The following is a 26964-nucleotide window of genomic DNA, read 5'->3' as shown; positions in this document are numbered from 1 at the left end:
ATAGTGCTAACAGTTCCAGATATTTTCTTGATATCACCAAAATCTGAGAGCTAGCACTCTCATTACTATGCTCCCTGGCACCAAAGTATTTTTTTCTTACTGATTCAATATCACCAACAACTTAGTCTAATTTCACCACTATGTGGTGTAACAATAAATTGAAAAAAAAGCGGGGGGGGGGAATTTCCCTGATGGTCCAGTGGTTAAGAATCCGCCTTCCAATGCAGGGGATGCGGGTTCAATCCCTAGTTGGGGAACTAAGATCCCACATGCCGCAGGGCAACTAAGCCTGCACACTGCAACTACTGAGCCCGTGTGCTCTAGAGCCCGCATGCCACAACTAGAGAGAAGCCTTCACGCTGCAACGAAAGATCCCACATGCCACAACTAAGACTCTGTGCAACCAAATAAATAAATAAATAAAATTTTTTTAAAAAAAAAGAAAGAATATTTTTTCCTTTGTAGAGATGGAAATAAACAATTCCCCCTCCCTTTTTCTGGGAGCAATTCCAGATACCTAATGTTCCTAAATCCTTTATTTAACCCTTTGATATTTATGCAAATCGTTGTAAAGGCAAAGCAAGCCTCTAGCCAGCTTTCCAACCAGAAATGATTTTCTTAAGGACCTAGGAGCCATCTCTTTGAAATGTAAACATCAAGGAAGATAGTGTCCCTATCTCCCATACACCTGCAGAGTTTAGCCTTGGCACCTTTCTCTGAGTTGTCCTTATCTATTTGTCATAGAGACAGAGAAGTTTTATTATTTCTTTGGATAAAGGCAACTAGCTAACACAAATGGCTACCTCAATTACCAGGTGAATTTGGAATGAATTATGAAAGAACATATAGCAAATGGTGCTGTCCTCTTATATGAGGACAAGTTACTGTTAATCTTAAGAAAATGATGTAAAGGACTGACTGCTTGGATGAATAGGGTAGAATTTCATTCTGTCTTTGTATTATCTCAGTGGATTCCTTAAAATGCGCACTGTAATTGGCTTAATGCTTATTCAATAATAAAACTATTTTCTTTCTTTTCCACAATTTGTAAAGAGGATTCTCTGGGCTGGTAAGATATTTTTAATTTTCCCAACACTGAGTTTCTTTCATTCTGTACTGCCAGTGTCTCCTTCCCTTTGCCACATTAATCATCTCTTATCCTTCTCAAAGTGAACATCTATAACAGCCTAGAATGTATGCTGAGTTTCTCATAGAAGAAAAATATCAATATATGACCTGCTAATGAACAACAGGAAGACAAATGCATGTTTCAAATGTGAAAAATTTTATTTACCCTTCCTAGAGGAAAAGATAGATGACTTTCGCTGCAAGTTCCGAGAAGGCTTGTCTGGTTCATAGACACCATGCGTGATGAACATCTTATGTAAGTGTGGATTGATTCCATCAGGAACCATTCGTGGACTTCCTTGGTAAAAATGAAGGACCTGCCTATTACCTGAAATAGCTTTATAAATACTTCTTTTGTTACACTGACTTTGATTATAAGTCTGCAAAAACAAATAAACATCAAATCACATTATTTCTATAATAATCACCAAGCCATGACAAGTAGTTATTATATTAGTCTGAGTTTATTCTAAACAGTAAACTCTGATCCACTTAAATACTTGAAGAATGGAATATCTGTTGTCTTAAATTTGAAGCCTATTTAATTAACTCTTGATGAAAATCATTTCAAAATTATTATAAAAGCTTAACTTAGTAACTATATTGTACAAAGGAAATCTGTCTTTTATTTAGTATCTTGCTATTTTTGATTAAGGCTGATGTTTATATATAAGTGTAAATTGCTTTTTAAAAAAATACTATTCTCTTATTTCAGCTTTTACTTCATCTCTCTACGTGTCAATTTTCTTTACTGTATACAACAAGAAAAGCACTAGTACTGCCCTTACAGGGTTGTTGACAGGATTTAAACAAAATAATGCATTTGAAACATTTGCAACACTGTCCAGCACAGAGTAGGTACTCACCAAATGTGGGCCATTATGACTACTTAACAGATAAGAAAACTAACACCTGATATCTAAACTAACAACTAACAACTCACTTAAGGCAAGTGAGTTGCCAAGGTAATACAATTAGTTAGAATCCAATTCCACTCAGTGATAATACATAGACTTTTAAAAGCTGCCAGACATTTCATTTATTGGAATCATTTTATAGATAAACTGGATGTTACATAAGAATATGCTATAATCACATGAAAAGTATTGGGGGGAAAAATTCATTTTTCAGGATGATTTTTAAAGGGTTTATAAAACATTTTAAATCAATTTTTTAAAACTATCACAATTAATGAAAAAATCTTTAATGTAAAACTATTTACTTAGACACAGAAATAGTCCCACTCAGTTACAAAAGTTAGTTAATACTTTAGTGTACATACACAAAATAATATTATGTATTGATACAACATCATATTTAGGAAGACCTGTTACCCAAGATTACAACAAAGTATGAATATCATTCAAGTCCCTTATCACTTAGAATAGGCATCAGCAAACTTTTCCATAAAGGGCCAGAAAGTAAATATTTAAGGCTTTGCAGGCTACCCATTATCCCTGGTGCATATTCTTGTCGGTTGGTTGGTTGGTTGATTGATTTAGGCAATTCTTTAAAATATAAATAAAACCATTCTCAGCTCACTGTAGTTAAAAAACAAAAAACAACTAAACACAAAAAGCAGGCCTTAGAAGCACAGGGAAATAGTAACACAAAGTAATACATATTGATTTTTGTATCTGTGTGTCTCTAAATTAATACTGAAGTACAAAAATGTGTTTCTTTATATAGATAAAAATATTAAGACTGAATCCAGTCAAAAATTCTCCTAATTACAAGAAAAGAACAGGCAGAATCTAATACAAAGGAAAACAGAAATCAATCACAATTACCTACAGATTGTTTGGACTTTGTTAACAGATTGATACTTGTCTTTAGGCTCTGTTTCTCAAATTTCGATTGTCAAATTACGTTTCCACATGTCTACTTACCCGTTCTTCTCGTCCTTCAGCAAGGATAACAACAATCCTGCCTTGACGTTTGCGGCCAGTTCTACCCATTCGTTGCACAAGACGAATTGGGCTCTTCTGGGCATCAAAACATATTATAAGATCAACTTCTCCTATATCCAAACCTTCTTCACCAACACAAGTAGAAACCAATGTATTGTAACCACCACTACGAAATTGTTTCACTACCTAAAATTAAAATGATTTAAAAATAACTAGATGCAAGTATAAGAGAGTTGTAGATCAAAACATACTTTTTCCATTTGTCCCTGAAATCAGATTCAAAATCAGCACCCAAAGTACTATCGAATAGGAAAAGAAGCGACAAATGGCAATATAAGCCAAAAGACATTGTGGTAAAATGCAAAGGGCAGTCCCAATTTCTTTGCTTTAATAACGGTTATGATTCCAAAAGGTTTTGCTAACAATTTACACATGAATGAGAAACCACAGATACTATTTTTAGCATCACTAAAAGGGGTGTAAAGCAGATAAGTGGCCCAGAGCAATTACTGTTATTTATCATGTCCTAGACCTAAATTTATTGTTAGTAAATTTAACAATAATAGTACGTTTAATAATTAAACTATTGTTAAAGTAAGATTGTTTTATTACTTCTAGAATTCATATTTTAAATAGAAACAGAATCATGGACATAGAGAACAGACTGGTGGTTGCCAAGGGGGAGGGGGCTGGGGGAGGGATGGAGTGGGAGGTTGGGGTTAGCAGATGTAAGCTTTTATATGTAGAATGGATCAACAACAAGGTCCTACTGTACAGCACAGAGAACTATATTCAGTATCCTAGGATAAATCATAATGGAAAAGAATATATAAAAAAGGAATGCATATATATATATATATATAACTGAATCACCTTGCTGTACAGCAATTAACACAACATTGTAAATCAACTATACTTCAATAAAAAAAATTTTAATTAAAAAAATAGAATTCATGTTTTACCTTTTATACTGTCATTCCAGTGAAGGGTAGCAGAATATGCCACCCCAAAATATGACTGTAGGAGTTTAGAACATGCTGCCCCAACCTATGCTGCTTTAGTATATTGATTATTTTGAGCTATAGGCACTCGAAAAACAGCAAATGCGGGGAGAGGCTTTCTCTGAACTCCCCTTATCTGTCTAAAAGCAGATCCTCCAGAAGGAACTCAATTGTCATAAATCCCCTCCCCAGGAGTTTCACAACCAGGGAAAATTGACTCAACAAGACACTGAAAGTCCACACTACACCCAGACAAACTTTATCACAAACTATCATACCTCCCATCTTTTCTTTTAGGGCTCCATTCATCTTCCCTAAAAATCATTTACTCTCCCCTGTGCACCCCCCTTCTCTTTCCCCATAAGATGATATTTAAATCTGTATTCTAAGCCACTTCAGGGAGTTACTCATTTTTCCCTCAGTATCTCCTATGCATACATGAGGTATACATGTTAATAAGCTTCTGTTTGTTTTTCTCTTGTTAATCTTTTACTACAGAGGTCTCAGCTAAGAACTCGTAAGGGTAGAGGAAAAAAATTTTTTCTCTCCTTCACAAGGATTTCTCTCTGATCAAGTTAATGAAACCACATTAGCATGACAATGAGTTAATGAAAAAGTCAACAAATATTTTGAAGTTTCCTTAAGCCTTATAAACTTAGTTCTCAACTGCTCTGAGCCTCAGTTTCCTCATTTACATACACACACACACACATATATATACACACATAAATGTTGCAGGTTTATGGATGGTGGAATAGTAGTAGTGGTGGTAATTAAATAAGATCATGGTCAATAGATAGAGAATAGAAACAAAAATTAAATGATGGTATTCCAGAGGAATCAGTCATGCTTTTGACTAATACCTTTATAAATGCCTATTAAAATGTAAGAATGCCTGAACAAAATGACTAGTATGAAGGACAGTTATCAGACCTCATATCTAAAAAGTAAATTTCAGGAGAAAATATTAGGGGAGTATACACAAAAAGGAAATATGAACTCTATCAAAATATAGAAATAGGCTTCCCTGGTGGCGTAGTGGTTGAGAGTCCGCCTGCCGATGCAGGGGACACGGCTTCGTGCCCCGGTCCGGGAAGATCCCACATGCCGCGGAGCGGCTGGGCCCATGAGCCACGGCCGCTGAGCCTGCGCTTCCAGAGGCTGTGCTCCGCATCGGGAGAGGCCACAACAGTGAGAGGCCCGCGTACCACAAAGAAAAAAAAAAAAAAGTATAGAAATAGCTATGGACCCATGACAAAAGACCATAAAGTCGTTTCAAGCTCAAACATTCTACTATTCTATAAGTAATAATAATCATCAGCATTTAAACCTAGGTCTCTCTGACTCTAAAAAGCTATTATCTTAATCCTTAAGCTAGTTCTTTTGTTTAAAACAACCACTTTAAAAGTAGGATAATAAATATAAATTTATCATGTTAAATCCTCTTAGAAACCTTTCCAGTAACACTAGTCAAAGAGTTTTCCTTCAATATGGAAAAACAGAATACAGGGAGAACCAGTGATCATAATTAAAAGTTAAGAATAATTCATTTCCCTTTGTAATCTGTAATGACATTAAGCCAAGGAAAGACTGACCTAACATTACCTGTATGTAACTTAAAACAGATGTCCTTTTTGTCCTGATCAAAAAAAAGCCCAGAGCTAGAGTTGTAAAAAAAATTATTCTTTAATATAAATAATTAATAGATTAATAAAGGATTTCAAAGAACTTTCTTTTTAGTAGCAGGTACAAGCTAACTTGTTATTTATTTGCCTAGGATTGATATTAATTTCCCTAGAGTTTGAAAAATAAATATGAACCAGAAGTTGTTTAATCAAAGAAAGGAATAAGTGATTAAGTAATTTCCACCAGGACTTCTTATAATCTACTGATCCTACCATTTTTTTGCTGTTTACACTACACTCTAGCTTACAACCCACTCCCTTACTTCTCTCTCCTCCAATATTCCTACCTAAACTGCAACACTGATTATATCCCACTTTCCACTGGGTCTGTATTTACACAGTTGAATGTGGCTGAAGGAAAACACCAACCATACTGACTGGTTACACTTTAAACTCATAATATCTCACCTTGAGTGAGCCCTTAGTGCTATCTGAAAATAATCTTATATTTCCCTAATCCATTCAGTCTCCCCATTCTCCTCCTCACTCCTCTCTCATCAAACTTCCAACATTTCCTCCCCATCCTCACTCTCAGTTGGTCACATGACAAAAACTGAGCAATCAAAAAAGACTTTCCGGGCTTCCCTGGTGGCGCAGTGGTTGAGAGCCCACCTGCCGATGCAGGGGACACAGGTTCGTGCCCCGGTCTGGGAAGGTCCCACATGTCGCGGAGCGGCTGGGCCCGTGAGCCATGGCCGCTAAGCCTGCGCTTCCGGAGCCTGCGCTCCGCAACGGGAGAGGCCACAGCGGTGAGAGGCCCGCATACCGCAAAAAAAAAAAAGACTTTCCGCAAGGTATCACTGCCACATCTACATACCCACCTCTACCTGTGCCTGCATAGTTTACCTTCCCCTCCTATTGTTTTGGACAAACTATCCGTGTTCTTAACTGAGGTCACCCCCCATAGTTTTATACTAGACCCCATCCTTTTCCCTTAGCTACTCAAAGATCATTCCAGCAATACTCTTCTCTCTGCTCTGTCATCAATTTTTCTTTCTCAACTGGTCATTCCTATCAGCATATAAGCATACTATTATGTATCTCAACATAAAACAAACAAACAAAAAACTACTTCCATCTCTGTGCTCCTTTTAGTAATAATCCTTGAAAGACTTGTATACTTGCTATCTCCAGCTCTTCTCAGTGGTGGCTTGTCCCACCATTCCACTGAAAATGTTCTTTTCAAGGTCATTTGCCTTCTCCTCTCTTATTCCAATAGTCAATTCCCAGTTATCATCTTATATGACCCACCAGCAGCATTTATACATTTAATCACTTCCTCCTCCAGGAGATACCACACTCTCCTGGTCTTTCTCCCATTTCACTAGCCACTTATTCTGATTCCCCAGGACTCAGTCTTTGGACATCTTCTATGTCTTCATTCAATCCAGTCTCATCTACATGATGATGATTCCCAAATATATATTTCCATGAACCCATGAAGTCAAGACATATATTCAATTGTTTACTTAACATCGCTACTTGATGTTTAAAACAGTGTAACTCAAAGTACAATCCATGAAGTATTTATTACTGGTGCCGGTATTGGTTCACAAACTGTTTACTACCAGCTGACAAGACTACAAAAACTAAGAGTAAGAGTTTAGAAACTTGACAGAGTATTCCCCATCTGTTGACTCTAAAAAAAAATTTAGACGTGAACTTTGTTTTTCATTAAGCTTATTTTTCTAGTAATTCATTTTTGTTGTAATGTTCAAAGGTATCTGTCTGTGATGTATTGAATGGAAATAAACTGGTCCTCCATCAGTTTTGACAGTTTGAAAACCACTAATCTCATAGGCATGCCAAAGTTAATTTGTCCAAAACCAAGCTAATATTCTCTACAAAACCTGCCTTTCCTGCAGTCTTATCCACCTTAGTTAATAGCCACTCTTTTCAGTTGCTCAGGCCAAAAACCTTGGAGTCAGCCTTCACACTCCTTTATCTCATAACCCACTCTAATTTGTCAATAAGTCCTGTCAGCTTGACCTTCAAAATATATCCAGAATCCAATCATTTCTCACAACCTGCTACCACCCTAGTCCAGGCCACCATCATCTTTAGCTTGAATTATTCTAGTAAGTCTTCCAGTTGGTCTTCCTATTTCCACCCTTAGCCCCTATAGTTTATTCTTAAGACAGCAGCCAGTGTGATTCTTTTAAAATATCAATCAGGACATGACCCTCCTCTTCTCCAAATTCTCCAAGGTCTTCTTCTCACTTTATTCAGAGTAAAAGCCAAAGTCATTAAAATGGAAATGTAAGGTCCTAAAGAATCTGGCCCCCAACTTCCTCTGTGACTTCATCACTTGTTTCTAGATAAATGAATAATTCAATTACAACTATCTGCTTGAAAGCTTATTTCAGAATAAAACTGCTGTTATGAAAGCAATTATGTATAGGAGTAATAAAAAGGATTGTTACCCTGGCCTACATAAAAATATTATTGATAAAAGTGAATAAAAGACAAAGTGAATAAAATCTATAAGGTTTCTTATGGTACCTGACAAACCCAGGAAATATGACTCTGGGTAATAATGAAGTTGGCCAGAGACCAGGTTGGGGACTATGGGTATTTCAAAATGCTTGACCTCCTAGGTAGAAATTCACTTCATTTTTCACACAGATATTACTAATCACTAACGTGATTATTAACGTTAGTAATAATCATCCACTAGATGCCTGAACCCTTTAGAGTACTTATTAGACTCGAGATAGGGAAAAGTGTTACATTCAGACTCAGGAAAACCTCCTAGACTCTCTCCACCAGTTCCAGTTTGCTTAAACAGACTCTTTTGAGTACAGTGGGGACTGGTATAAGAAGTATTTAATAATAGGAGTCCTCATCTATTAATGTTGACAGAATCAAGAAAGGATCTTTCAAAATGAATTAGACATTAAAGACATACCTACTCAAGTGTAGACCTATAGCTAACCTGAAAAAACCTGTATACAGTTTATAAAAATCTATTTATAGTCTAGGGCTTCCCTGGTGGCGCAGTGGTTGAGAGTCTGCCTGCCAATGCAGGGGACACGGGTTCGTGCCCCATTCCGGGAAGATCCCACATGCCGCGGAGAGGCTAGGCCCGTGAGCCATGGCCGATGGGCCTGCGCGTCCAGAGCCTGTGCTCCGCAACGGGAGAGGCCACAACAGTGAGAGGCCCACGTACCACAAAAAAAAAAAAAGAAAAAATCTATAGTCTAAAATATCCCCCAAAACATCATAGCACTCAAAAATTTATGACGAATATTCAGAGCATACAGCCACCTTAAATGCCACCATGGTTTCCTCTGACCATATTTTTAAGTTAAGATTTTTAGATAACAGAAGAAAGTGTAAGCTTATTATTTGTTTGGAATAAATAACTAAAGTGACTTAAGATAAATAAATAGTAAACACTTCTTGAAGGCTCTACAGTACGATTTCACTTAATGCTTACAATAGCTCTACAGGGTATGTTTACAGATAAGGAAAACTGAGGCACAGGAAGTAAAGAAACTTATAAGTGGAAGAACCAGGATTCCAACCTACATAATATGAATCCAGAGCCTTTCTGTTTAACCATTATACTTTTTTAAAATATTTCAAAATCCAAAAAAACCCACTTTTTTTGGTCTTTCAAAATATGCCTAGTTTTATTTATACATTTACTACAAAATTATCTTTAAGATGTAGCCAACTGACCAGTGAGTTAAAACAAAAAGGCGTAAGTGCAAAGCTAATCAATTTTATTTTTATATTCATCATTTCCAAAAATAATTACCTCCAGTTGCTCCTTCTGGGTAAAACCCTTCATGCTTTTCCCTGAGGCATGGCCAACAAAAGTCATTACTCTAATAATTGGCTGATGCTGTAAAAGCATTTCTGCAATTTCTTGAACACTATCTCGAAATGAAGAGAAGATCATAACTCTGGTCTCGTCACATTTCTTGTCAGATGTCTTTTGAGCTATGTAACAAAAATACTTTAATTACAACTCTTATAAAAGCATTTAGATGAGAACTAATTCAAAAGACAAACCTGAAACTATATACTAGTGAGTGACAATTCTTTCAAAAAAATAATTTAAGGCATCTTAAATCTTTGCTGGTTTTCCTCCTACCTTTTCTAGTAATCTTAATAAACCTGGCTCCTTATCTCTCATTGGCTGTCATAAAATAAAAACCTAAACCAAATAAAAATTACCTTTTGACCAGTCCTTCAATTCATGCGTGATGCCTGTTATTCCCCTTTACCTTCTAAATCAGAAGCACAGGACTGCAGAGCTCTCACTGATTTTGTATATCTTCCCTTTCCTTTCTGCTCACTAAAGGCACTGTCTTAATCCAGGCCATGGTATTCTGTCTCCAAATTATTGATATGTTCAAATTCTCCAAGGAAACTGCAGAATATACCCAACAGTCAATCACACAGCTGCTCCCAGTGTCTCTGTGCTTGGGAGGAGTAGAATGCATAAATAAAAACATGATTTTGAGGCTGGACCACTTAGTCTCTGGGTGATGTGTGACCATGGTAGTCATTTAATCTCTTTAAACTTTAGTTTCTTAATATCTAAAATGGATTGAGGTGATGATTAAATGAAACAGTAAATATAAAGTATGTAGACTTGCATATAGCAATTGGTTAATAATTGAAAGTTGTATGGAGTTTTTTGTTGTTTGCTTTCTTTTGTTTTTTAACCTTGCATGGGTCTTTGACAATCCTTTTTTTTTTTTTTAACATCTTTATTGGGGTATAATTGCTTTACAATGGTGTGTTAGTTTCTGCTTTATAACAAAGTGAATCAGTTATACATATATATATGTTCCCACAACTCTTCCCTCTTGCGTCTCCCTCCCTCCCACCCTCCCTATCCCACCCCTCCAGGTGGTCACAAAGCACCGAGCTGATCTCCCTGTGCTATGCGGCTGCTTCCCACTAGCTATCTACCTTACTACGTTTGTTAGTGTGTATATGTCCATGACTCTCTCTCGCCCTGTCACAGCTGACCCTTCCCCCTCCCCATATCCTCAAGTCCGTTCTCCAGTAGGTCTGCGTCTTTATTCCTGTCTTACCCCTAGGTTCTTCATGACATTTTTTCTTTCTTAAATTCCATATATATGTGTTAGCATACGGTATTTGTCTTTTTCTTTCTGACTTACTTCACTCTGTATGATAGACTCTAGGTCTATCCACCTCATTACAAATAGCTCAATTTCGTTTCTTTTTATGGCTGAGTAATATTCCATTGTATATATGTGCCACATCTTCTTTATCCATTCATCCGATGATGGACACTTAGGTTGTTTCCATCTCCTGGCTATTGTAAATAGAGCTGCAATGAACATTTTGGTACATGACTCTTTTTGAATGATGGTTTTCTCAGGGTATACGCCCAGTAGTGGGATTGCTGGGTCATATGGTAGTTCTATTTGTAGTTTTCTGAGGAACCTCCATACTGTTCTCCATAGTGGCTGAACCAATTCACATTCCCACCAGCAGTGCAAGAGTGTTCCCTTTTCTCCACACCCTCTCCAGCACTTATTGTTTCTAGATTTTTTGATGATGGCCATTCTGACTGGTGTGAGATGATATCTCATTGTAGTTTTCATTTGCATTTCTCTAATGATTAATGATGTTGAGCATTCTTTCATGTGTTTGTTGGCAGTCTGTATATCTTCTTTGGAGAAATGTCTATTTAGGTATTCTGCCCATTTTTGGATTGGGTTGTTTGTTTTTTTGTTATTGAGCTGTATGAGCTGCTTGTAAATTTTGGAGATTAATCCTTTGTCAGTTGCTTCATTTGCAAATATTTTCTCCCATTCTGAGGGTTGTCTTTTGGTCTTGTTTATGGTTTCCTTTGCTGTGCAAAAGCTTTTAAGTTTCATTAGGTCCCATTTGTTTATTTTTGTTTTTATTTCCATTACTCTAGGAGGTGGGTCAGAAAGGATCTTGCTGTGATTTATGTCATAGAGTGTTCTGCCTATGTTTTCCTCTAAGAGTTTGATAGTTTCTGGCCTTACATTTAGGTCTTTAATCCATTTTGAGCTTATTTTTGTGTATGGTGTTAGGGAGAGATCTAATCTCATACTTTTACATGTACCTGTCCAGTTTTCCCAGCACCACTTATTGAAGAGGCTGTCCTTTCTCCACTGTGCATTCCTGCCACCTTTATCAAAGATAAGGTGTCCATATGTGCGTGGGTTTATCTCTGGGCTTTCTATCCTGTTCCATTGATCTATCTTTCTGTTTTTGTGCCAGTACCATACTGTCTTGATTACTGTAGCTTTGTAGTATAGTCTGAAGTCAGGGAGCCTGATTCCTCCAGCTCCTTTTTTCGTTCTCAAGAGTGCTTTGGCTATTCGGAGTCTTTTGTGTTTCCATACAAATTGTGAAATTTTTTGTTCTAGTTCTGTGAAAAATGCCAGTGGTAGTTTGATAGGGATTGCATTGAATCTATAGATTGCTTTGGGTAGTAGAGTCATTTTCACAATGTTGATTCTTCCAATCCAAGAACATGGTATATCTCTCCATCTATTTGTATCATCTTTAATTTCTTTCATCAGTGTCTTATAATTTTCTGCATACAGGTCTTTTGTCTCCTTAGGTAGGTTTATTCCTAGATATTTTATTCTTTTTGTTGCAATGGTAAATGGGAGTGTTTTCTTGATTTCACTTTCAGATTTTTCATCATTAGTATATAGGAATGCCAGAGATTTCTGTGCATTAATTTTGTATCCTGCTACTTTACCAAATTCATTGATTAGCTCTAGTAGTTTTCTGGTAGCATCTTTAGGATTCTCTATGTATAGTATCATGTCAACTGCAAACAGTGACAGCTTTACTTCTTCTTTTCCGATTTGGATTCCTTTTATTTCCTTTTCTTCTCTGATTGCTGTGGCTAAAACTTCCAAAACTATGTTGAATAAGAGTGGTGAGAGTGGGCAACCTTGTCTTGTTCCTGATCTTAGTGGAAATGCTTTCAGTTTTTCACCATTGAGGATGATGTTTGCTGTGGGCTTGTCATATATGGCCTTTATTATGTTGAGGAAAGTTCCCTCGATGCCTACTTTCTGCAGGGTTTTTACCATAAATGGGTGTTGAATTTTGTGAAAAGCTTTCTCTGCATCTATTGAGATGATCATATGGTTTTTCTCCTTCAATTTGTTAATATGGTTTATCACCTTGATAGATTTGCGTATATTGAAGAATCCTTGCATTCCTGGAATAAACCCCACTTGATCATGGTGTATGATCCTTTTAATGTGCTGTTGGATTCTGTTTGCTAGTATTTTGTTGAGGATTTTTGCATCTATGTTCATCAGTGATATTGGCCTGTAGTTTTCTTTCTTTGTGACATCCTTGTCTGGTTTTGGTCTCAAGGTGATGGTGGCCTCGTAGAAGGAAGTTGGGAGTGTTCCTCCCTCTGCTATATTTTGGAAGAGTTTGAGAAGGATAGGTGTTAGCTCTTCTCTAAATGTTTGATAGAATTCACCTGTGAAGCCATCTGGTCCTGGGCTTTTGTTTGTTGGAAGATTTTTAATCACAGTTTCAACTTCAGTGCTTGTGATTGGTCTGTTCATATTTTCTATTTCTTCCTGATTCAGTCTTGGCAGGTTGTGCATTTCTAAGAATTTGTCCATTTCTTCCAGGTTGTCCATTTTATTGGCATAGAGTTGCTTGTAGTAATCTCTCATGATCTTTTGTATTTCTGCAGTGTCAGTTGTTACTTCTTTTTCATTTCTAATTCTATTGATTTGAGTCTTCTCCCTTTTTTTCTTGATGAGTCTGGCTAGTGGTTTATCTATTTTGTTTATCTTCTCAAAGAACCAGCTTTTAGTTTTATTGATCTTTGCTATTGTTTCCTTCATTTCTTTTTCATTTATTTCTGATAATCCTTCTTTCTTAAACATGATTTATATTATGTTAATCATCATGTGTGTGCCAGAGACTACACTAAGCATTTTATATTATGAACTCATTTAGTCTTGATAACAACCTTATGAATTAAATGACTTAATAAAGTTAATGTATAATACATAAGGAAAAAGAAGCAGCTGCTGTTGCAAGGAAAATTATTCCAGATAAACCTCCTTTGAATCAGCATAGCATCAAGACTCTACATCTGACCAACTGCAGATCAATAGCTACTTTCAGTGCAAAGCCTATCTCCTTCAATAGGCCGCAGCCTGCCTTTCTATTTTCATTCCATTAAAGCTGCTCTACCAAAGTCATCAATAACTCTATATTACCAAACTCAGTGGATGCTTTTTAGTTCATCTGACCACACCTCTCAGTAGTATTTAACACAATCCACTCCTTCCTATTGAAATAGTCTCTTCCCTCAGCATCTCTGATAATTCACTTGCCTGGTTTCTTTCTCAATCTTCTTTGTGGCATTTTCCCCTCTGAACTCTAAATGTTGGTATTCTGCAGTACTAATTCCCGGCCCTCTGTCCCTAAACTGTATTCCTGGTGATATGATCACATCCATTCTTGAAACTTTTAATATTGCCTTTATGCTGATAACTCTAAAATTTATTTATATATATGTAAATAGATAAAAATATCCCAGACCATTCTTCTGAGACCCAGATTCACTTATCCAATGCCTACACATCTCAACTTAGATGTCTCAAAAGCATCCTAATACATTTGCTCTTTCTTCTCCATGTTGTTAGTTTTCTCTTTGTTCATACAGTCATCTGCAAACACACACACACACACACACACACACACACACACACACACACACACACTCATAATGATTTTTTTTCTCATACTCTATGTCCAATCCATTAATAAACACTGTTGGCTCCAACTTCAAAATATATCTAGAATCTATAACCACTTCTCAGAACCACCTTGCTGCTTGGTACTACTATCTTGGTATAAACTATCATCATCTGTTATCATCTTAGACTATTACAATAGCCTCATAATTGGCCAACGTCTACGAGAGTGATCTTTTAAAAATATAAGTCAGATCACGTCACTCTGCTGCTCCGAATGCCTCTGTAATAGTTTCACAAATCACAAGCATGCACAGAATAAAATCCAAAGTCCTGACATGGCCTACAAACCCTACATGACCTGGCCCCTGGCTGTCTCTCCAACCTCTGCCTACACCACTCATCCTCATTACACTACTCCAGCCAAATTGGTTTGTTTACTGATCCTTAATCTTACCAAGCACCCTACTGCTTCAGGGCCTTTGAATCTGCTATTCTCTCTGCCAGGAATGATCCTCCTACAGAAATCCACAAGGCTTGCTCCCTTACTTCCATCAGGTAACAGCTCAAACATCACCCTACAAAGAGGTCTGCTCTAAAACCATATATAAAATAGCCTCCTTCATGACTCTCTATTTTCTCACCTAGCTTACTTTTCCCTATCATTATATTATACATTGTTTTATTATCTGCTTCCCTTATACTGCCCCAGGTTGACTTTTCTTTTTCACATAATACCCTATTCTTAACATTTCCACCATTCCCCTAGTGCCTACACTCCCAAAATTTCTCAGAGCTTTTTTATATTCATTATCCAGAATAATTAAAAGCTCATCTTCTCCATAAGAAATGTTAGCACAAACTAATGAGTCAGAGTTTTAGCTTTCTCAATAACTTTGCCTTGCCTTGAGTCTATTAAATACGACCTACCATTCCATGACTTGAAGTGTTCAACTACAATTTCTTCTAACTTCTTTAATTTTGGATGACTATAGCAGAACGTTTTATCTTCATCTCCTGTAAAAAGACAAAACACAAAAAATTTTTCTGTATTTTTCCATATTCGATTACATTAATGTATTTTAATTACCCTTTCAAATGGATTCGTTAAAACTTATTTCTTTTTATTTAAACAGTAAGTAGCATCTGGATAGCACAAACCTTACTGTAAAATAAACTGAATTTTTATGAAAATTTCATTCTGAGAAAGACTCCAAATGAAAATCAGCAGCAAAGAGAAGGGAAAAATTCACATTTAGTTAAGCTATAAATTAGTTTTTGGTAGTTCTGAGAATTTTCACTACCAGTAACAACTACTACTAACTTCTATTATATATTTAAAGTTTATGAACTGCTTGAATATACATTTTTCCTAAGTTGAAGAATAAGATCTTTTAGCATTTAACAGGTCTATTGCTACAGAAATATAAGTAGATATAAATAGACATGTGGATCAATGGAGCATAATTTTAAAATTAACCTTGATAAAGAGGAAACAATACAAAAATTTAAAAGAAAAACCAGACCTTTTTTGATAGCAGAAATGCCACTTGCTGAAGTACTACGTGTATGTGCAAACATGCACTCTAGATGATTATAGAGTTTCATGAAGTCCTCATTTCGGCTAAGTTCTTTTTTTGCCCGAGTCATTCCTTCAGAAATTAAGAAAATATTTTTCCAATAAATTTAATAGCAAAACTAATCAAATGTATCATTTATTTAAAAGAAATTAAACTATAGCAATGAATGCAAGTTTTTCAAATTTAAAAATAAAAACCAGCAACTTTTTCCAGTTCCACATTCACATATGTAATAATGAATGGCTTCTTTTCTTCCAGCAATTTATCAAAAGCAAAGAAACATGGGCTGGCACCTTGATCTTGGACTTCCCAGCCTCCAGAACTGTGAGAAATACATGTCCATAGTTTAAGAAAAAGAAGAAGAAGAAGAAGAAGAAAAAGAAAGGAAGGAAGGAGGGAAGGAAGGAAGAAAAAAGAAAGAAAGAAAGAATTTGTTACATAACTATTTCACTGCTTTTTATTTTATTTATTTATTTATTTATTAAGCTGTGCTGGGTCTTAGTTGCAGCATGTGGGATCTAGTTCCCTGACCAGGGATCAAACCCGGGCCCCCTGCACTGGGGAGGACCACCAAGGAAATCCACTGGACACACAAGGAAGTCCCCTTCACTGCTTTTTAAAATAAAGCACCTTAAGTAATCCAAACGGCTCAATACATATCATTAACCAAAATAATACACGTCAGCACTTTTAAAAATAATTTCATATAATTTACCTTTAGTTCCATCCATAATTCCACAAAGGAAGAAATATAATGATCTCATTCCCATTTGCTGCAATAATTCATAACCATGATATAAACTAATACAAATAGCAAATTCTCCCTCGATTATGCCTTGTTGCAGTCCCTAGAAAAAACAAGCATGTATCAAATTTACCCAGAGGAAGAAATGAAGATACATGTTCCATGCAGAACTTATTGGTTCTACTGAATGTCCTAAGATGTTGCTATGGAAAGGTGTCAATGTACTTTCCATATACAATCTGCCCCTTTATTTAATTCAACATGAAACTTACATTTTAAAGAGAATAAATGAACGGGGGGATATTTATCATATGCTGTTTTTCTTTGCAGGTAAATTATTAGCAGTATATAGATTTATTTGGTCTTTCAAAACAATTTAATAAGCACCTACTATTTGCCGAGCACTGAGCTAGACATTTGGGATACAAGGGAAAATAAAAGAGATACGGGCCTATCCTCACAAATGTTTCTGACATCAGGACAAATATTTAATCAAACTGTTTAACACTAACATTTAACACCAGGTATACATGCCACAGTAACATCTGACAGGGAGCACCAGACACCGTTATAAGCACACTACTTATACAAACTTATTTAATCTTAACACCTAGGAGGTAGGTACTATTGTTATGCCCATTTTACACATGTGGAAGCTCATGTAGGTGATAAGTAGCAGAGCCAGTATTTGAACCTAGGAAATTTGGGCCAGTGTGCTTGTGCTTTTAACCACTACTCTCAAGGAAAAGTAAAGTACATATTCCTTTTGTAGGAGCATACAGTCAGTATATCTATACAATAAAATACCTTTAAAAGACCATTGAGAATATATTTTAATTATTTTCCTTTATTAGAGATGCAGACTATTATTTAATACCTTACACTTTTAGTAGCATTAATATGAGTTACACTCATTTTAAATGTTTCCAGGATAGTGATAAATGCCTTAAAATGGCACACTAGGGCTTCCCTGGTGGCGCACTGGTTGAGAGTCCGCCTGCCGATGCTGGGGACGCGGGTTCGTGCCCCGGTCCGGGAGGATCCCACATGCCGCAGAGCGGCTAGGCCCGTGAGCCATGGTCGCTGAGCCTGCGCGTCCGGAGCCTGTGCTCCGCAACGGGAGAGGCCACAGCGGTGAGAGGCCCGCATACCGCAAAAAAAAAAAAAAAAAAATGGCACGCTAATTACCTAAAACGGTAAAACAACGTCTCTGTAAAACATAAACTCTCATCAGTGAGATCAAATTCAACAGGTTTAGATTTATGATTTAAAATTTTAATGAACCTTTAACTCCTAGCAGAAACTTTAAACATTTTATTAAAGTCTAGTATAATACACTGCAATTTCACAGAAAATTCCCTTTGTGGTTTCCCAGACACTATAGAATAAAGTCCATATTTCTAGTATAACATTTAAAGCACTCCCAGGTGGTCACAACCTAGATCATATCTGACTCCCTCAATCCTTTACCTCAGGCAAATTGGTTTTCTCACTGTCTCCTTTATACCTTCATTCAATTGCCTCTGTCCTTTTGCACATGCATTCCCTCTCAGTTCCAAGAATGACTCAGTGCCTTTTCATGCTTGTGAGCATCTCTTTTGACTCTGGACCTAACTTGATGGATATGTTCCTATCCACCTATTTTTTTCCTATAAAGATTAAAAATACAAAGCTTACTGTGATGCTTAATCCAACCTCGGTATGGAGATTTAAGACTAAATGCTATGGGTCTAAAAGTTAGTTAAAATCTACCCTCTTATGACCCTTTTACTTTGCAAAACAGAAGTGAACTAAAAGACCAATTTTTAATTAAAAGTTATAAGATAAATTTATCTTAATTCACATCATTAAACTGTATTCCTGCTAGATCTTTTTCATATTTTTATAAACTATATAAACCACCTCTGAATTCTTGATGAGCTAATATATACCAAAAAATAATCATTATTTACATTTCATCCTGGTTCTAAGTAAAAATGTAGTCTATCAGCAAAATTTATTTTAAAATACCTACCACAATATTTGGAGATGGGTTTTTCCTAAATTGATCTCTTGCCAGAATTATCTGGTATTTTGTTAGATTGGGAATATCCCTTCTCATCAAAACATTCCTCCGAATCAAAGAACTTGCAAGTGCTTCCAAAATCTGCAAATTTCAAAGAAATTTAGTTTAAGTTTATTTTAAAATCCTTTTACAAATACATTTCCTCACATACTAAAATAGTTTTATATATTAAATTATATATTAAATAAAGTTTGTCTTAAAATGAATTTTTAAGTAAACACAGAAGAGATGATAAAGTTTTAAAGTACTTGACAATTATCCTCAGATAATCCATGTGAGAGTCAGCACAAGCAATTATTAGATTCAGCGATAATACAAGAACATATGTGTTGGGCTTTCCTGGTGGCGCAACAGTTAAGAATCCGCCTGCCAATGCAGGGGACATGGGTTCAAGCCCTGGTCTGGGAAGATCCCACATGCCACGGAACAACTAAGCCCATGCGCCACAACTACTGAGCCTGCGCTCTAGAGCCGCGAGCCACAACTACTGAGCCCGTGGGCCTAGGGCCTGTGATCTGCAACAAGAGAAGCCACCACAATGAGAAGCCGGTGCACTGCAACGAAGAGTAGCCCTTGCTCGCCACAACCAGAGAAAAAGCCCGTGCACGGCAATGAAGACCCAATGCAGCCAAAAATAAAATAAATAAATTTATTTTAAAAAAAAAACAGAAAACGAACATATGTGTTTATCTGTTTATTTCTTAACTCTCCTCCTCTCCCTCCAAACTAAGCACAATGAAAGGAGGGCCTTGATTTGCTCTGTTGCATCTTCAATGCCTAGAACAAGTCTAGCACATAGGTAAATATTTGTAGAGTGATGACTAAATCAAAATTCCTTGAGTACATTTAATTTCATTCACTGATTCATTCTCTCAAAAATATTCATTAAGCGACTTCCCTGGTGGTCCAGTGATTAAGAATCTGCCTTCCAATGCAGGGGACGCGGGTTCGATCCCTGGTTGAGGAACTAGGATCCCACATGCCACAGGGAAACTAAGTCTGCATGCCGCAACTACTAAGCCCACATGCTCTGGAGCCTGCGTGCCACAACTAGAGAGCCCGCGCTGCAACTAGAGAAACCCACGTGCCATAATGAAAGATCTTGCATGCCGCAACAAAGATCCCGCGTGCCACAACTAAGACTTGACATAGCCAAATAAATAAATAAATAGATATTTTTTAAAATATATTCATTAAGTATATACTACATATCAAGCATCATTCCTGATGCTGGGGATATTGTGGCTGAGACAAATGAAGTTTCTATTTTCCTAAAGTTTACGTTCAATAGACGGAAGAAAGGAGTAAAGAAGTGAACAAAGAAAATAGAGAATTTTGATTATGATAATGCATTTAAGAACCTACAACACAGTAATGCTTTGTAGAGTCTTTGATGGGAAGGGGGTCACTATCATATAAGTGGACAAAGAGGGTTTCTTTCTTTCTTTCCTTCTTCCCTTCCTCTCTTTCTTCCTTTCTTTTTTTTTGGGGGGTGGGGAGAGGAGCAGCAATTGTGCTCTGCCCAGGCACCCCCTGCCTCATCTGTCATCCAGCCCCAGGATGCAGAGGAGCGGGCCCTTGGATTGTGACCTTGCCAGCGCCCTTCCACCTCCAAGCAGCCGGTTTCCCACACTAAGGTTCCTGGCTGGGGATGGACCGCTCTGGGCCAGGGCTGCCTCTGGTACCAAGCAGCAGGAGAGACGGTGGCCCGGGTTGGGCAAGCAACGGAGCCTACTGCTGCATGGGTGACAGCAGGGCGCTCTCAGGGGAGAACTGGGCATGCAGGCTCCCACAGTTCTCCACGTGTTCATGCCACCAAAGATGGTTTCTTTTAAGAGGTAATACTTGACATCTGAATGATAAATTATGCCTAGCCTGAGAAGTTCTGAAGACAGAGCATTCCAGGTAGAGGAAACAGCAGACAAAAGGTCCTGAGCTTGATGCCACAGTGAAGGTAAAAAGCGACCTCCAGATGAAGACTTACTACAGCAATATGTAATTTGCCTAAGTTTTATTTCCTAAAATATATCTATTTTAGTACATTTCAATCTTTCCTCTCTTCTAGCTTTGCTGATCAGCTTTGCTGACCACATGTGCCTAAAGAAGCACTCTAAAAGAAATCAGTAAAGTTAGGGCTTCCCTGGTGGCGCAGTGGTTGAGAGTCCGCCTGCCGATGCAGGGGACACGGGTTCGTGCCCTGGTCCGGGAAGATCCCACATGCCACGGAGCAACTAAGCCCATGTGCCACAACTACTGAGCCTGCACTCTAGAGCCCACGAGCCACAGCTGCTGAAGCCCGCACGCCTAGAGCCCGTGCTCCACAACAAAAGAAGCCACTGCAATGAGAAGCCCGCGCACCGCAACGGAGACTGGCCCCCGCTCGCTGCAACTAGAGAAAGCCCGCGTGCAGCAACGAAGACCCAACACAACCAATCAATCAATAATGTGTCAAGACATTGCCAAATGCCACCAAGTGGGCAAGATAGTCCCCAGTTGAGAAACACTGCTGTACAAGGGATCAGGGAGGAATATATTGAAAATATATTTCCTTACAAAGAAAGTTCTGGTTGAATCTGGATACATGTTTTGGGTGTGTTCACTATGTGAAAATTCACTGTGCTGCACACTTACATTTAATGTACTATGCTGTTCATATGTTTGGGGGGGCTGGTTATACGGCAATTAAAAGGTTTACTTAAGAAAATACAAAACTAAATTGGCTTTAGAAACGGTCCATCATTTTGTATTTCCTCTTTAACTAATAGTTTGCCAGTACATATAAAACATGGCGCTCATACTGAAAAATTGTCATTTCAAAGAATTTTTTACCATATTAATTATATAAATGATTATAACTACACATTCTCACAGTCCGATTCTGTTAAGTAAAATAATTACATTATCAGTTCATTTATTAAAACACTGAATTATGATAAAAATGGCTTACCTGTATATATGCCTTTTGGATAGCTCCAAGTTCTTCACCAAGAGGAACAACAAGCTTTTCAACTCGTCTTTCATGAGAGTATGGCAAAATATCTGGAGAATCTTCAGAACGAATCTCTATCTGCCCAATTAGTAGATTAGTAATAACCTGTTGCACAGCCTACAGAAAATCAATTAAGTATGATTATATATTATATTACTTACTAAATTTTTTAGTTTGCCACTAACAAAAATAAAATAGCAATAAGTTTTTGAAAAAAAATTAGAAATTTATATCATTAAATATTTTTTAAAACTACAAATTATAGCACATCAGGAGTGGCACAATAGGGGAAAATGCTTTTGAAACATCTTTCTTGCATGCCAAGCATCCAAGAGATAAAATGTCCAACAAGTTCCTCAAATGTATTTTGTGCTTTCCAATGGTAGTGTTATATCTTGTCAATATTTATACAGACTCAGACAAAATAGAAGTTTCTAATTAGCAAACCAAATCCCCAAAACATTATATAACAGTCAATTTTAGAGCCAGAACTAAAACCCAGATTTCCTGATTCCCTGGCAAATACTTTTTTCCACTGATTTTTAATGGGGAAAACAGAGAAGTCCTGTTACTACTAAAGGATACAAATGTACCTTGGAAATACTTTACAAACTGACTTGTTAAGAAACTGAGGGCATAGGTCCTACGCTAAATCTATTATTAATAAATGAATGGAGGGAATTCCCTGGCAGTCCAGTGGTTAAGACTCCACACTTTCATTGCCAAGGGTGCGGGTTTGATCCCTGGCCGGGAGCTAAGACACCACAAGTTGCAGGTGTGGCCAAAAATAAAAATAAATAAATTAGTGGAATATTTTCCATTTAAATCAATATATATGCTGTGAATATATTTCTGGAGCTAAATTTCATTCACCAAAAGCTTATAAAGGAACTTAATTGTAAAAATAGGGAATTTAAGAAAAAACAAAAAACCTGTTGGTATAAACAACTGCTGTACCATTAGACCACAGTACTACTGGGTGTGATGAAAAAAAAGAAAGGAAGGGAGAGATGGATGGATGGATGGAGGGAAGGATGAAGAAAGAATCCTGAAAGTATCCAGAAATTAAGAACTCTTTTTTTTTAAACTAGTAAAGCCTCATGGGCTTAGTTTCAGATAAAAAATACTCTAGGGCAAGAATCACATCTTAGTCACTTTTGTATTCCTAACACTTAGTATAATGCCTAATACAGTAGTACACTATAGTTACTGAATGTCCACATACATTCAAACTCTAGAGTAAATATATGACCATTTTATAAAATTGACTAAGACTTCAGTATTTTTTTTTCCTTTGGCCGCACAGCATGTGGGATCTTAGTTCCCCGACCAGGGATTGAACCCGTGCCCCCTGCGTTGGTAGCACAGAGTCTTAACCACTGGACCGCCAGGGAAGTCCCAGACTTTAGTATTTTTAATCATTCATTCATTCAAGAAATATTTGAGTAACTCCCACATGCCAGGTATTGAATTGGTGATAGAGGCATAACCAAGATAGACATGATCCCTACATTCATGTCGGTACTATTTTAGTGGAGCAAAAATACAACAAATAAATGAATAAGCAAAAGAATGACAGATTGTGATAGATATTAAGAAGAAAATAACAAGATAGGAAGAGTTGACTTTTCATAGATTAAGAGTGAATTTTTCTGAAGAGGTAGTATTTAAGCAGAGACTTGATGACTAAAAACAATCAAGCATGTTTAAAAAAGGTTGGGCAGAAATGATAGGATAGAAATTTCTAAAACTAATCGAGGCTATGGACAGAAGGAAAAAAGTCTATGGCTTGGCAGAATTGAAAGCTACCTTTGAAATTATCCAGAACCTAACACAGAAGACCATTCAGAGCTACTAAATCAGAATGTCATGGGATAAGCCTCAAAATCTGCATGGGATAGGGCTCAAAACTTTTTACCATCCTCTGAGCTCCCTAGAGAAATGGTGGATTCCACAGCGGGGACTGGAAAAACACTAAATGATCATAAAATATCTTGTGATACCAGTAAGTTAGGAAGTGTTCAAAACAAACACACGAACAAAAAAAAGTGCATTCTAAAGGACACAGGAGCCATCTTCAAGGCACTCTCAATGGCCCAATCTAGAACAATCAAAATTATTAATGATAGTAGCCAATAAAAAATATATATATCCATATATATCCATATATATGGATATATATATATATATCCATTAGTCCATATTGATGTAAAGACCTGAATTAAAAATAAATGAGGAGGGGCTTCCCTGGTGGCGCAGTGGTTGAGAGTCCACCTGCCGATGCAGGGGACACGGGTTCGTGCCCCAGTCCGGGAAGATCCCACATGCCGCGGAGCAGCTGGGCCCATGAGCCATGGCCGCTGAGCCTGCGTGTCCGGAGCCTGTGCTCCGCAGCGGGAGAGGCCACAACAGTGAGAGGCCCGCGTACAACAAAAATAAATAAATTAATTAATTAAATAAATGAGGAGAGAAGACAGCTTTTCACAACAGAAGAATTCAAATTTTGAAATGTAAAAGAAATGAGGGAAAGAGGAAATAATGATTCGGCAAACAGCACAGAAATAATTGTTGCAAGCAAGAACCATCATTGGATGCTAAAACAGAATATTTACATAGTCTCATAGTATCTCCCCCACAACAGACTTAATTGAAAAGGGAAAAACAGTAGTTTTACAATAGAGAAACCAGAAAGTTATCATCTGAACCAAGTCAAAATTAACAGCAACAGTAATAAGACAAATCATCATGTATTCTCGGATACAATGCACTAAGAAAGGTACAACATCACTTCAGGGGTATTCTTGCCCAAAATGCATACAGAACCTCACTCCAATCATAAGAAAACATCAGACAATCCCAAATTGAGGGATATTCTACAAAATAACTGGCACCTACTCTTCAAAAGCATCAAGGTCATGGAAGACAAGAAAAGAATGAGGACTGTCACAGACTGGAAGGTACTGAGGAGACGTGACAACTAAATGCAATGTGGGATCATAGAATGGACCCCAGAGCAGAAAAGGACCCCGGTGGGAAAACTGGCAATAGTCAAATAAGATTTGCAGATCAGTTACTAGTATTGTACCAATGTTAATTTCCTGGCTTTGATAATTTTACTATGGTTATGTAATATGTTAACAGGGGAAGCTGAGTGAAGGATATACAGACTTTAATTTTTGCAAATTTTCTGGAAGTCTAAAGTCATTTCAAAATAAAACAGTAAAAATTTAAAAAACAGCTTTAGGTGATTCTTTGGCACACTGAAGTCTGAAGACTCTAATGTAGATAATCTCTTACAACCACAGAAGAAAAGGTAGGCATCTTATATGAAATGCTGTACTCCTGATGTTAAACTAAATACTAGAATGGAAAACTGATCTGGTCACATACAAAAGTTCTTATTTTCTTAAACATTAATAAATTTTACTTACCTTTATATCACTACCTGGTGTGGCACTAAGAGCCAAGATTCTAAAGTGATTTGTATATTTGACTAGTTCTCTTACAACCTTAAAAAAAAAAAAACAATTCTTTAATTTCATCTGCCCAATACAAAAATAAAAATGATTCTGTTAAACAAGCTGGTATATCTGATCCACTATCATCATTCCTTATTTAGAGTACTGATGGGCTAGCAGATGGAACTATCTTTAGTTATGTTATCTGAAGAGCAAATGATTTAGGTTTATACTCTATCCCAATCAAAAATACTTTAGGGGGCTTCCCTGGTGGCACAGTGGTTGAGAGTCCGCCTGCCGATGCAAGGGACACGGGTTCGTGTCCCGGTCCGGGAGGATCCCACATGCCGCGGAGCGGCTGGTCCAATGAGCCATGGCCGCTGAGCCTGCGCATCCAGAGCCTGTGCTCTGCAACGGGAGAGGCCACAACAGTGAGAGGCCCGCGTACCGCAAAATAAATAATAATAATAATAAAATAATAAAACACTTTAGGGTTTCTTCTATACATAAAGCTACAACATCAAGGCCTATACTGAGGCAAATCAAAATATTCAAAGGGCTAATTCAAGAGCAAATGGTAGAAAAAGATCAAGTTTATTCTCCATTGCTTGGGCCACAGTCTAGGCTTACAGCTATATCCATATGCACACTTGCCAGATTAAGATAAATCATAACACAAAAATAGAAAAAAAATTAAATACAGGGACTTTCCTGGTGGCGCAGCGGTTAAGAATCAGCCTGCCAACGCAGGGAACACGGGTTCGACCCCTGGTCCGGGAAGATCCCTCATGCCGCGGAGCAACTAAGCCCATGAGCCACAGCTACTGAGCCTGTGCTCTAGAGCCTGCGAGCCACAACTACTGAGCCCACGTGCCACAATTACTGAAGCCTGCACACTTGGAGCCCGCAACACCTAGAGCCCACACACCTTGTGCTCCGCAACAAGAGAAGCCACTGCAATGAGAAGCCCTCACACCACAATGAAGAGTAGCCCCTGCTCGCCGCAACTAGAGAAAGCCCACATGCAGCAATGAAGACCCAACACAGCCAAAAATAATTAATTAATTTAAAAAAATGAAATACAAATGTGAAATTAGATTTGAAATGAAAAAAGTTTGTTTTAGGAAAGATTTTAAAGAAGTTAGATTTCATGTGGAAGGCTCACAATTTTTAAATTAAGTTTATTCATAAAAAAATAAGGCTAATTTGGGGTAATTTTTAAAATCTAAATTCCATTTTAAATCCTAAAACATTTTCCAAGGGGCACAAAAGCATCTCTCTAGGCTTTACAGTTTGAATTCAACACCCACTTCTGGCATAATCAATACTGGATAATTTGCCAGATTCCTATATGCCCCAATACAAGGAAAAAGGACCCCTAAGTAAACTGAGTCACAGGAACAGCTCTTACTATCCCATAGTTCCACATTAGAGGTAGGAAACTAAAAGCAGATTATTTTTTTTAAATTGAAGTATAGTTGATTTACAATACTGTCTTAGTTTCAGGTGTACAGCATAGTGATTCAGTATTTTCGCATATTATATATTATAGATTATTACAAGATAATGGGCATAATTCCCAGTGCTCTACAGTAAATCGTTGTTGCTTACCTATTTTACATATAGTTGTTTGTATCTGTTAATCCCATACCCTAATTTGTCCCTCCACCCTTTCCTCTTCCCTTTGGTAAC

General features: G+C 37.2%; 1 protein-coding gene across 4 annotated transcripts in view; it reads right to left on the bottom strand.

Moving 5' to 3' along the window:
• FANCM (FA complementation group M) overlaps positions 1-26964 on the bottom strand; it is a 56913-nt gene that overhangs the window by 26930 nt on the left and 3019 nt on the right. For 3 of the 4 annotated variants that reach the window (XM_029238178.1, XM_029238176.1, XM_029238177.1), the window contains exons 3-11: positions 25246-25323; positions 21773-21931; positions 18775-18906; positions 16731-16863; positions 15962-16087; positions 15366-15452; positions 9488-9672; positions 3018-3224; positions 1295-1508 (exon numbers count right to left, since the gene is read on the bottom strand). In XM_029238178.1, the coding sequence (XP_029094011.1) occupies positions 1295-1508; positions 3018-3224; positions 9488-9672; positions 15366-15452; positions 15962-16087; positions 16731-16863; positions 18775-18906; positions 21773-21931; positions 25246-25323 (1321 nt within the window). The remainder of the gene's footprint in view (positions 1-1294; positions 1509-3017; positions 3225-9487; positions 9673-15365; positions 15453-15961; positions 16088-16730; positions 16864-18774; positions 18907-21772; positions 21932-25245; positions 25324-26964) is intronic. The other variant, XM_029238179.1, reaches the window with a different exon arrangement.

This window comes from Monodon monoceros, unplaced genomic scaffold (assembly GCF_005190385.1).
Source record: "Monodon monoceros isolate NGI ecotype Baffin Bay Population unplaced genomic scaffold, NGI_Narwhal_1 Super_Scaffold_21, whole genome shotgun sequence".
In the NCBI taxonomy this organism is placed as follows: Eukaryota; Metazoa; Chordata; class Mammalia; order Artiodactyla; family Monodontidae; genus Monodon; species Monodon monoceros.
This window is presented reverse-complemented; position numbering and strand designations above follow the sequence as displayed.